The sequence below is a fragment of the Malania oleifera genome, chromosome 7, assembly GCF_029873635.1.
Source record: "Malania oleifera isolate guangnan ecotype guangnan chromosome 7, ASM2987363v1, whole genome shotgun sequence".
NCBI lineage: Eukaryota > Viridiplantae > Streptophyta > Magnoliopsida > Santalales > Ximeniaceae > Malania > Malania oleifera.
The window spans coordinates 109154020-109167103 of record NC_080423.1 but is presented as its reverse complement, the minus strand read 5'-3'; the positions used below and the strand labels follow the sequence as shown (position 1 = coordinate 109167103).

The 13084-nt window shown below is 37.5% G+C and overlaps 1 protein-coding gene across 1 annotated transcript; it reads right to left on the bottom strand.

The window, feature by feature from the left end:
- Positions 1–351: 351 nt before the first annotated feature.
- On the bottom strand, positions 352–12104 carry LOC131160693 (gamma carbonic anhydrase-like 2, mitochondrial). Its single transcript, XM_058116548.1, has 2 exons — positions 11601–12104; positions 352–1023 (listed from the first exon to the last, which is right to left on the bottom strand). The coding sequence occupies exons 1-2, from the start codon at positions 11968–11970 to the stop codon at positions 647–649; spliced, it is 747 nt and encodes a 248-aa protein (XP_057972531.1). The 5' UTR covers positions 11971–12104; the 3' UTR covers positions 352–646.
- Positions 12105–13084: the final 980 nt, after the last annotated feature.

Here is a 13084-nt window from a genome sequence, read left to right as displayed (position 1 = left end):
GTCTTCAAGGGAACCTGCTTTTGCAGCCTTGGAGCATTTCACTTCTAAATTCTAATAATATTTCGGTTATGAATTTCTATCAAACTTTCCCAACGAAAGAAAGGAAATAACTTTCCTGCCAAAGAATAAGGAGAAAATTGTCAAAACATGCAGGATTCATAAGTCTGGTCCAAAAGAAGGGGATTTGAAAACATAATATAACATTCCTTTCCAGCAGATCAAATCAAACAACAGAGAGTAGAAAATATTTTCAATTTCTCCTATGGCAGAATCAACACCATCAACATCATGACATTTCCCATTTTGAAACCTCCCTAACCACGCACTGATCCGAGTGTTCTAGGTCAGCAGTAAGGAAAAACGATCTATGGAATTCTGATTCAATCATAAAATGCACTATCTTACATCAGATTGAGGAAAAATACAACAGTTTCTCACAGTTGCTACTTCACATAAGATGTCAATTGTCAAGTGAAACCAAGAAACAGACTTGCCAAAGAACTCATTTGAAATCATCACTATAACCCATTTGTTTGAACTTGCAGCCAGTTTTTAGCGGTCATCAGACTCAAATACAAGGCCAAGGAGCTAAAGGCTTGGTTCAAAGGTCCAATTGCTTATTCTATCTGACGAGAAAAAGAAGTAATCAAATAGAAATCCCCAGGGACTTCTTTAACTTCTCGACCTCCAGGTATACGGTGGAGTAAGGGAGGAACTCAGAGAAATGGCTTTTGCTCAGATCATTAATTGCAACAGCAAGTTTAGGGATCTCTAAGGTCTCTTCATGGGTCAAGGTCCTTATAAACCTTGCCGGGTTCCCAGCCCAAAGTTCACCAGTTGGAATCCTCCTGCCAGGGGGAACCACAGAGCAAGCTTCAAGGATAGAGTGGCTCTCCACCAAAGAACCTTCCATGAGGATGGAATGCTGCCCTATAATGCACTCTGGTTCAATTGTGCAGGACCTCAAGAGACAGTATGCACCAACCGTCACAAACCTTTCAATTGATGTCTCTGCTGGCAGTCCTGACACGTTGAAACAAATTGCACATTGCATCAGCTTTAAAATTTATATTAAGCTACAACAAATTACAAATTTGTGCATCTCACAATTTTAGCAATATACACAAATGTATACAGATGTTTGCATGAAAAAAATTGGTAATGCAAGAAATAAGTCGCACATAAAGAGTTCTAAGAATGATTCATGCTTTAAACTTCAATGTCTTGATACATCCCCTAACATGTATGCTTTTATATTTACACCACTAGCCCTGAAGAATGCAGCATAACAGATCGGTCATGCCTAACCAATCTGCTTGGCAATAGGGGATGATCACTCTACCGCACCTGGGCATAAATATGGAAGACCTATTCCAAGAAAAGCTGGTCAGAGTTGTCAGGCACAAACTAGTGCTTATGAACTATCTGCATGTAAAAAGAGATTAAGAAGACTTCCTGAAACAAGAATGGTGTTAAGGAATCTATAAATATCAAGGACAAAACAAGAGTAACTTTGAGAGAGATCACAGAGCATCGACAAAGCACTTTAACTAGATCTAATTCTTTCTTCTTCTCAGCAAAAACAATTAATTGTATCAATATGAAGGGCAATACAGAAAAAGCTTAAAGCCCCAAGATTACAGGGTCAGCCCACACAAACAAACCACCACAACCTAAAACGAACACACAGATAACAAGATTGAGTCCTTTTTTTTTTTTTTTTCTTAAACCAGAAAATCAATGCAAGAAAACACGACACCCAATACAATACTGATCTTAAAAAGCCACCCAATTAAATTCAAAACACAGTCGACTCCAAAACATGCTCATGCTGGTTAAATCCCCCAAGCATAAAAATCAGTAGCCTTTACTTCTGTATTATAAGTCAAAATCCAACTCCTCACTTTTTTAGCACTCTCCCCGATCCAAGCCTCTCCCTAACTTTTTCTAGTATTTAAGTCATTTCTACATCTTAAAATTCCAAACCCACTCTTAAGAACACCAACCAAATCAGGTGCTGGAACCACCACCTTTTGAGGATAACAAATTGTATTGAGGATTAGCCGAAAAATTCTTCCAAATTTCTTTAGCCTGAGCAAATTTCTTTAAGATTAAAGGTTTTCTTCCTTCTAAAGTTACTGTGTGAATGGTTTTCTTCTGGGACTTCTTAATGCCAAACTAGTTTGAATCACAGCTGAAGTCAAAATAAACATGGCCCAACTTCACTTTCTATTTATTTTGAGTCTTCGGCACTTGAAGTCCTAAATCCAGACCCAGCAGTAAGTTCTTATTCCATTTTGTTTCTTCTGCATTTGAGTATTTTTTTCCCTCCTAAGAAGGTACGATTGGTTTTTTTTCACCAAATAAAGAATTGACCATAAATTTGTTCAGGGCTTGAAATGGATATAACATGGAACTCATTTATCTGGCCCAGTAGTATAAGCTCCTTAGCATTATTATGCTAGGGAATTGGGCCAATAATTTGCAGAATAGCAATTGAATCCACTCATTTATACTGAAACCATCATCATAACAGTAAGGACAATGCTGATTATGGGGAAAGAGAATATGATAACTAGTCTTTTGCATTTAGCTAAATGCTAAGCACTTAATATTGGAAATTTAGAACCCAACTATCATACACTAAGGTGTCAAACCAGGGGATGACAGAGTGGAACACATTTGCATTGTGCTATAGATGCAATGGTCTATCACTTGATCTGTTTTGCAGATGAAAATCAGCATTCTACTATTTAATCCTTTTTTTTTCCCCTACAATTGCTTTGAAAATCACATGTAGCAAAAATTGCATTAGAGCAATAAATAAGCTTAAAACCAGACTGGAGCTTAAGAGCATCCTGATTTATGAGGTTGAGTGCAAACAGAATACAACCTTCAAAGGGGCACGGAAATGGCGATATGTGATTCCTGCAAACCAGATGAGGCAGTGCCGCCAACTTGTCACGCACAAACCATGATCAGTCCAGCACCATTCAGAAAACATCGAGTCCAAGCCCAACTCCAGGATTCGAACCTTAAATACTTGTTGGCCACAATTGTACGCTATTTTCCTGATCTAATACAATAACAAAATCTAAATTGATCTGGACCCATATCATGAGCTCCAATAGTGATCACAAATAACTAAAAGTACTTGCACCATTAAGAAACACGAGCACTACTCCAACTCTAGGATTCAAGCCTTCAATAGTGATTTTCCAAACTATAGTGATCACAAATTATCATTAAGATACAACAATCTATAGTCCGTAAATTTTTACTGTGGCATTTTTTTTTTTTAATCTTTTTCCCCAACTATTGATTCCATAATACAGCCACAGCCATCCCTACTCACCTAACTGTGAGATTAATATCTAATATAGTTAAATAAGTGCACTAATAATAATATCATAGAATGAAAGCTTCATTTAAACTTCCTGACATTGAAACCAAGACAAACACTTGACCTCCTTGACATATGAGGGTGGACGCAAACAAAGCACAAGCAGGAAAGAAAAATCATAATCAATGATTCTTCGGGCATCCAGAGCCACAAGGCTCCCAATTTGTGCTGGTAGGGAAAGGGTTGTCACAATGTACGCAGCCTTACCCCTGCTTTTATGCAGAGAGGCTGTTTCCTTGGACTCAAACCCGTGATCAACTAGTCATAAATGAGCAACCTTACCATTGATCCAAGGTCTGCCCTCATAAATCATAATCAATGATTCTTAATATTGCAAATAAATAAATAAATAAATAATTAAAAAACTGCAAGCTTCCAAATAGTCAATCCATGACTACTAGTGGGTCTAACACCATCAATTGATAAGAGAACAATTTATGTGAAGAAGGGACTATTTTGTCTTATTAAGCAAAAATATAATGGAATGAGTACTAGAGGAATGCAACCCAAGATATCCCTTTGTAGGTGAGCAACCAAATGTTCCATCAATTGCCAATTGGTAATTCCCACATAAAAATGGTTTTGTGCCATTTTCAAAATGTTCGAGAAAATCTAATAACACTTCATAAAAGTAGCCATATTCACTACATACAAACAACAACGACAACAAGAAGCTAAGCCTTAAGTACCAATGGCTGGGGTCGGTACATGAATCTTTTTCCGCCAATTTACACGTTTGTGACAATTTCTTTCCTTATTCGCTATCACATTCCAAGTTATTTTACATCTATCCCTATTCCTCCAATTGCCTCTACAGTAATTAACTCACTCCTTCCTCGCTGGTACACTATACGTAACTTATTGCGAATATGTTCATCCCTTAATTTTTTTAACGGTATAATCCACCTCAGCATTCTCATTTTGGCAACTTCTACTTTCTGAATGTGTTGTTACTTAGTTGCCCAACATTTAAAAAAAAAACAAAAAACTTAGCAAAGAGAAATTCTATTAAAAAGAGGCATCAAGGGGATGCTAGAAGTACAAAGAGAACAAGAATGAGACATTTTTCATTGAAAGGTGTCAAGAAAATCAAGGATTACGATGAGGTCCCTCCTAACTAGCCCATAATGCCAACTAGAGACCACTACACTCTGTCACGGGCCAAATATTTAATACCTTGTGAAGGGTTGTGCAACACTAGTTAAAGCACTTATACGTAACTACTTAGTTAAAGATTACCGTGGTTTACCAACAAAACACATTAACAACAATTGAATGAATGTAAGAGGAAGTATAGTCAGCAATTCATGAAAGTCAATGGCAAACAAGCGGTAAGCATTGAAGCAATGTAATTCATTAAACAACACCTCTGTAAGCAACGTGTGTTCAGCAAGGAGGGCAAGTAGGCCAAATATGTTTAGCAAATGTTAGTGAGTTTTGCAAGATTGATGAACACTCAACCTTCCTTAAAGAGCTTTATATGCTATTTTAGCTTTGGCAATAAGAAACATCAAATTGTCCCAGGAGTCATACTCCCATTTTACACTAAAACATAAACACACTCAAAGCATAAAACCTGTATTAATATTTATGCGATGTTAACCCATCCCATGCTTACAAGACAAGCAGTTATAGGAAAGCATAATGTTCTAAACAAGCTTGGCTCGTGACACAATCCAACGGTCCATTACACTAGGACATAAACATACTCAAAGCATAGCACCTATACTAATATTTACATGATGGTAACCCATCACATGCAATCAAGACAAGTAGTCACAGAAAAGCATAATGCCACGAACAAGCTTGGCTCGTGACACAATCCAATGGTCCATGATTGTTTGAATAGGAAAATTAGTTCCTTCTAAGGCTATTCTGTTCCTTTCTCTCTATGCTACCCACAGATAGCTAGGGAAATGATGGAAAGAGATTTCCTTCCTTATTTGATCTAATCCTTATTCACAATGGAGATGGCTAAGTTCCCCAATTTCTTGGTCCATGAATAATGTACAGAAACATGATCAACCAATTCCTACAGCTCCAAGCATAAAAAGCATCTATTGACAAGAGAAGAACCTTTTTTCTAAAGATTGTCCAAGGATCATAGTAAGCGTAGCTTCCTATGTGACAAAAAAAGCAATCTTCATACGGTCAGCCATTTTCCATATAAGTATCTAATGGAAGTTTGAGATGCTTTTAGCCGGGGAGCCAAGGTGTTTGTAGAAAGAACTGAATATGAAGTTCCCATCCTTGCTCAAAACCCATTAGGGCTCATCAAAATTGGCATGACACTAAATCTTATAGAGATTCGGAAAAAATTGTAAGAGTATCAATCTCCCAATTGAAAGCATCCTTATTCATAGGAACATTCCATACAATCACTTGATTCGTGAACTCCAAGTGTTGGCAAATGAGGGCATTTTTGTCACAAGCTAGTTTGAGGATGGAAGGGAAAGAGGAGCTGAGTTGGGACTTGCCACACTAGAAAACATGGTAGCAGGGCACATCCTCTCCATTCCCCACATGAACGTAGATAAGAGAGAAGAATTTCTCCCATGCACTTCTAGTATATCTCAAATACCAATACCATGAGCTTCCTTTGAATCTTTTGAGGTCCAACTGTTAAAATGGAGACGATACTTGAAAGCAATGACATCCCTCCAAAAACGATTTTTCTCTATCATGAATGTCTGAACTAATTTCCCCAAAAAGTATCTTATTAAAGCTAATAAGGGATTTAAGGCCAAGGCCGCCTTTTTGTAAACCCCCCCTCCCCCAAAAAAATATTTAACAATATGATATTTGAAGACCTCACATGTGTTTCCCCAAAAGAAACTTCTTTGGATACCTTCCAATCTCTTTGCAACCGAACTAGGGGTAGGGAAAAGAGACATGAAGTAAACCAAGAGATTGGATAAAGTATTTCTGACAAGAGTGAGTCTGCTGCCTCTTGACAAAAAGTTTCTTTTCCAACTAATGAGTTTCTTTTTTCAAACATGCCAACAATGGGATCCCAAATACCGTTATCCTTAAAATTAGCTCCTAAGGGGAGGTCGAGATAGGTGATAGGGAAGGCTCTGAACTTGCAGCCAAGGAGACTTGCAAGCAAAGGTCCATGGTCACAAGTCCCCATTGGAATGATTTCACTTTTTCCTAGAATCACTTTTGAGCCTGAACCCGCTTCAAAACCAAGGAGGATGCATCTAAGATCAAGAATTTACTCAAGATCATCCTTGCAAAAAAAAAATGACAGTGTCATCTAAAAAAAGGAGATGGGTGATTTCCATTGCATCATTGTTCCTTCCTATGCTAAGCCCCTTTCGAAGGCCATCTTCATTTGCATTAGCCATCATAATTCTATGACCAAGATAAACAAAAAGGGAGGAAAGAGGGTCACCTTGTCTTAGACCACAAGATGATATGAAGAAAACAATAGGGCGGAAATTTACTAATACTGAGTAAGATGGAATAGAGATAAGCTGATGGATCCATCTGCACCAAGAATCCCCAAAACCCATTCTTCTAAGAATGCACAGCTAAAAATTTATTTAACATAGTCAAAGGCCATGCCCATATCCAGCTTGCACACCTTTCCTCTTTTCCCACACTTAATGTGGGAATCCACAACTTCAATGGAAATAAGAGTAACATCCATGATTTGCCTACTTGCAATAAAAGTGTGACTTTGGATAGGAGTTAGTACAAACTGCCAGCCAAGTTGATCGAGTGGAAGTCTGATGTTGCAAGCCCCCAGTTTCTTAGGAATCAAGGTGATAAAGGTTGAGTTTATACTGGACACATGGAAATCTTCAAAAACCCCAATGGTATCCTTCTTGAAAAGGTCCCAACTCCTTTGCAAGAATGCCATATTAAAACCATCAGGATCGAGGGCTTTATCCCCATCACAACTCTTAAGAGCTTAAACAATTTCCTCTACCTAAAAAGGCCTCTCAAGCCACCGAGCTGTGGAGAGGCTTAGGTTTCTACACATAATGCCATCCACTATTGGTCTCCATGACTTGGCTTAGCGTACAAGGCTTTAAAAAAGTTGCAAATGCCTCTTTTGATTTCCCCGTCATTCACCAACAACTCACCATATTAAATCTGCAATGAGCATTAGCTGCATGGTAGAAGAAACTAGTTTTTCTGTCCCCCTCCTTCAGCCAAAGAGCCCTAAATTTTTGCCTCCAAGCCGTTTCCTCCAATGTGATGCTTTTGGCAATATTTTTTTTGTTTAAAGTAAGCTTTCTTTATCTATTATTTTGCATCTAGTCTCTCACTAATTCCCTTTTCATCCAGCTCTTTAATGTTGTCAAGGAACTCCTTTTTCCTCATAGTGATATTGCCAAAAACATTTTTATTCCACCATTTCAGTTTTTTTTTTTAGCAATTTCAACTTTCAGGGAACCACAAAGCTGGCCTTCCCTTCAATTTGAAGCTCAAGCCACCGTTTTTTAACCTATTCATCAAACCCTTCATGTTTAAACCACATGATGTCAAAGTAGAAAGGAGTTGGCCCCACTTGTTCCCCTGTGTCAATGAAGATTGGAAAGTGATCTAAGAAAGGGCGAGGGGGCAACAATTGGAATAATCGTCGAGAATTATTCCTCCCAATCAAAGGATATTATGAATTTATCAATCCTTGATTGAGATCTCAAGTTTGACGACGTGAAAGGGCCTCCAATGAGGGGGAGGCCAATGAGAACATAATCATTGACAAAATCATGAAACTCCCACATGCAAATAGATTAGGAAGAAATTCCATTCCTTTCGTGAGGATAAGGATCATGTTGAAATCATCGCCAATGTCCCATAGTTTGCCCAACATTTTGATCCATATAGCATAATTGGTCTTACAACTGTCTTCTAGAACTTTTCTTTCAATTTTAAGGGTATTCTACACTCACATAGCACGCCCAAAGCACTTTCCATTTCAGCTAACCTGCTTTAACCCTATGATTACATCTTTTTCAATTTGTCTTTCAACTTGAACAAATTAAATTTAAGAAACTACAATAATATAATGAGTTTCCAAAAATAGAGGAGTGAAACAAACAAGCCCAAAATAAGTAGCTTGTGACGCAAAGACTAGAGACTCTACACAGTAGGACACGCCTTTTAAAGACCACCCAAATTTAGGAAACTCTTTACGACAAATGATTATGGATGTTATAGAAACAAGCTTGTAGGGATATGTAGCAGTGGGTGCATGAACACTAGGCAAACAAAAAGAACAAGAAAAAGAAAAACAGAGAAAAAAAAAAAGAACAAAAAAAACCCAAACCTACATATTGTGCCTTGGCTTAAGGCCCTTGAGCCCTTAAATGTTCACGTCTCTCCCCCTTCACGTGGACACTTCCCATCTCTTAAGTACTTCAAGTAAAGCATCATTTAAAATTTCAATACAAGCAACAAATCAACAATTTCCACATTAGCGAAGATCCTACCCTTGCGAGCATTTTAGACCTATACCTCCACTAAACCACCAATTCACCAACTTAGCAACTTGCAACATGGAACAAGTTCAAGCAATGTGAGAAGGACCCCCTCATAATAATTTTTATCAACATCGATGCTGCATTTTATTTTCCACCCACCAAACAAGATGAATTTCATTGACAACAACTAACAACTACATCTTGTCATACCTCACTTTAACAAGCTTTTCCCTAACATAAACTTGATTCATTGCAAAGAAAATGACAATCTAATTGTTAAATGAATAGTACGCTGCCAATGTTGAGTTTAGCTACTAATCCCTTAACAACTTCCTTTCCAACCTTTGATATATATTTTCTGCCTCAATGATGAACAACCAATAACTAATTGTAGCATGGATTTCCAACAAATAGGTCCACATGCCAATAGTAAAGACATTTCCTATAACAAACCTCTTGTCATCCAAGACTTGTCTACCTCAACATACACCACAATTGAAATTGAATCATGCTTGATACCAAACTTGATATCAAGGTGTGCAACTCTTCAAATATTTAACCACTTTCAATGCCTACAAATGCTCCTTGCTTGAATTTAGCATAAACTTACAATATTGATCACATGCGCAAGATTTGTACGAGTACCCTACAACACTTGCATATGATACCCTAGACACCTCGTCCACCTCCTCTTCTAGTTGTGGATGCTTTGCCAAAGGCATTTTGAAATGTTTAGCCAATGGAGTAGACACTAGCCTAACATTAGCCAACCAAATCTTGCCAGTTGCCAATGGAGTAGATATTGATCTAGCATTGCTCCTACTAAACCTTTCCAACACTTTCCAATGTACGTTCCATTGAGGGACCTCAGGATGGCTTTCCTTTATCTATACATTTCCATCCCAAGATCTTTGTAATAGCACTAAGATCATCTTAGACTCCTCCCTCAACAAATATTTTAAGTAATTAGCATCATCCATATTCTTTGCAACTATCAACGTGCAGACCTAATAACAAAAAGATAAATGAACTTTCAAAAGAAACATTAGAATAAAAAAAATTGTAATAATCACAGTAGGTAAATGCAATACTCATTATGTGCAAGTCAAAGTGCTTGCACCATTGCCTTGGTAAGAGCTTCAAAGTTCAAATCGTACAATGTTTTCCTCAATTTGCAAACATAGTTCTCCTTCTCGGCTCCTAAGCTCTCTAAAACCCCTTGGTTGCTCCAACCTTTTTAAGAATTTCTTTTTGTAGACCCATCATTCGCTCCTCACTTATATGTCCTAGACACATACACGAGCACATAGTGTTTCAAAATTCAATGTAATAGTTACAACACTACCAAAAACGATGTAGCTCATAAGTTTGTACAAGCTATCATCAACCTATTCATCCTCTATGACAATCACAACACCCTTTTATCAAAATTACACTCCTAGAGGCTATTAAAGACCACAAAAGATAACCAATTGTGACAAAGCATATTCCTTTTCATTTCTACAACATGTCTAACATTTTGCGATGTTTAAATATAATATCAATGAACTACTTTCACAATAAAAACTCCAATGACAAGACAAGGGTGATTATCACAAAGAACTACAGACCCATCATCACACTCCCAGAGGAACTAAATTCCCCAAGCGAAGATGGGCACCATGAACCATCCTTGTAGGCACACTGCCAAATTGTGTAAATCTACTGTGTTTTTCTCTCATTTTCCCTTCTAATTATTGTTTGCATTGTGTGTGCATAGCCGGATGGCAGATGGAGATGACGTGACCAAAAAGATCCTCTAGGCCAATTTGATGAACAAAAGTGGGTCAAACTATGGGAAGTGTGATATTTCAAATGGCACATGAAACACAATCCATTACACGTAAGTTGCGGTGGCAAGGCCCACTTGAGTAACTATCTTAAATTGAGCTTGCTCACATAAAGAAGATTTTTGCTCAAGCAAGAATGCTTGAAAACTCACAAGTGATGGGAAGATTGTTTGGAACTCCACTTGTCTCACTTCAAATAAAGGTAGGGGAAAGGGTGTCTACTATACATGGATAGGCTCAAAATCTATGGCTTAAACTTTAGGGTCAAGCTAGTAGCTTGAGAAGAACTTCCCGACACTAATAATCGAGATACTTATTCTACATCTGCCTTCACCTTTTGAGAAATTAAGAGTATGAATGGTCAAACAGGACCAGTAGATCAGATATAGCTGGTTAGAGAATATCTCGATACATTTACAATGAACATATGAATTCAGAAACTACAGTGCTTAAAAGACTCAATGCACAAAAACTACACAAGCTGTTGGTAGCATATGTTGCTTTTGATCTGATTGGAAGAAACTCTTAAGTTCCTTAAAATCATAGGTTTTAGCTCAACATTCAAGTTTCAACTCATGCAACTCTCATTTTTCAGATCCTTTGAAAGTGAAACCATGCTAGAAGCCAACAAAATTTAGCTGAACAGACTATTTCATATTAACTCTTTCACAGCATCTGTTAATACCCTTTTAAAATTCCCTATTTTATTTTAGTTTATGCATCCATTTCATGCTTCCAAGAACCCTGCTTGGCGGAATTAGCAATCGTTAACAGTAAACTCCTTGATTTGCATTTTCTGAGCTACCAAGCAATGCAAATTCTGAGAGCTAAACTACTAATTTCTTTTCATTTCCACAATTTCTCAGCACCCAAACAACACAGCACCAAGCACACCAAATCCCTAAGAAACAGAAAGAAACGGAAGCTGACCTGTAGGCGAAGACCAAGCGGCATGGACAACACACCTCTCCTGGACGTTGGAACAGAATCCGAGAGTGATCTTGTTGAGATCGCCGCGGAGAACCGAGCCGTTCCAGACGGAGGAGCCGTCAAGGACGGCGACCTGACCGGCGAGGACGACGTTGGGAGCCACGTAAGCGTCAACGGCGATCTTGGGGAGCCACTGTCCGAGAGGGATCACCCTCCTCTGTCCCCTGTAGTCCCATTTCACTCGGTCCGGCGACTCCGTTATGCTCTTCACCGTCGCCGACGCTCCCGCGGCGAGAGTGCGGCTGAGAACGCGTTGGGACGGGAGTGTGGCGGTTAGGGCTTTTTTGGACAGCCGAGCTAGAGTCGACATTTTCGGTGGCGGCCCAAGAGCGAGAGTGAGTGGTCACCGGAGGAGAGAGGGAAGGGAATCGATTTTAGTTCCCGGTTCGGGGGTAAACCGGTTTGGTTGATTTATAATTTATTATAATTTTGAATGAAAACAACATTGTTATCGTAACGAGAAAACTTGAATATAAAGTTATATTAAATTTAAATAATATGTAACATAAAATTATACTAAAATTTGTTCAATTCAACTTAAATCAAGTCTAAAGTTCAAAATCTATTCTTCCAAGCACAACACTAAAGTATTTTTTTAAAGATAACATTAGATAGGTCAAATTGTTTACTATTTTTATTGGTTTAAATAATTTTTAACTAATGTATTTTTAATAATTTGTGGGTATTTTATGGGCTTAATTAAATTTAATCTTTTTTTATAAGAGTATTGTAACACATTCAAAAGCTTAAGGGATTCCAAATTTTCAACCAAATATCCAATTATCCAAATGTAATACCATAAAAAATACATTTTTTTCTTTATTTTTCTAAAACACAAACTACTACAACATTAATAGGATTATAAAGGAGTCAAATTATTCGTGAGCAACTGCCTACACAACTTGACAAAGACTTGTTTGAATTAGGGGTGAGCATAATTCGGGAAAACTCGAATTAACTGATTTAACTGATCAAAATTGGTCGGTTCGGTTCGGGTAAAAAAAAAACGGATTCGGACGATTCGGTTAAGCTTCACCAAAATTCAGTGAATCGATTTTTGATTCAATGAATAGGAAATATAAATTCGGTTACCGATTAACCGATTTAATAATTAATTAAATTTAAAATATAAATTAATATATGTTAAATAATTAAATTTTACTAAAATTCTGTTTTTAATAATTAATTTTAAATAAATTTGGTTAAATTCGGTTAACCGAATTACCCGAATAGGTAATTCGGTCGGACGGGGTTCGGTTAATACCCTTTATTCAGTCGGTTCAGTTAATGGAAATGATTAACCAAAATTTTCGATTAATTCGGTTAATTAACCAAATTTCACCGAACCGACCGTTTGCTCACCCCTATCTTGAACCCCATCATTCAAATAAATTTGTCAAACTCAAATTTAGATTTTAGATTTA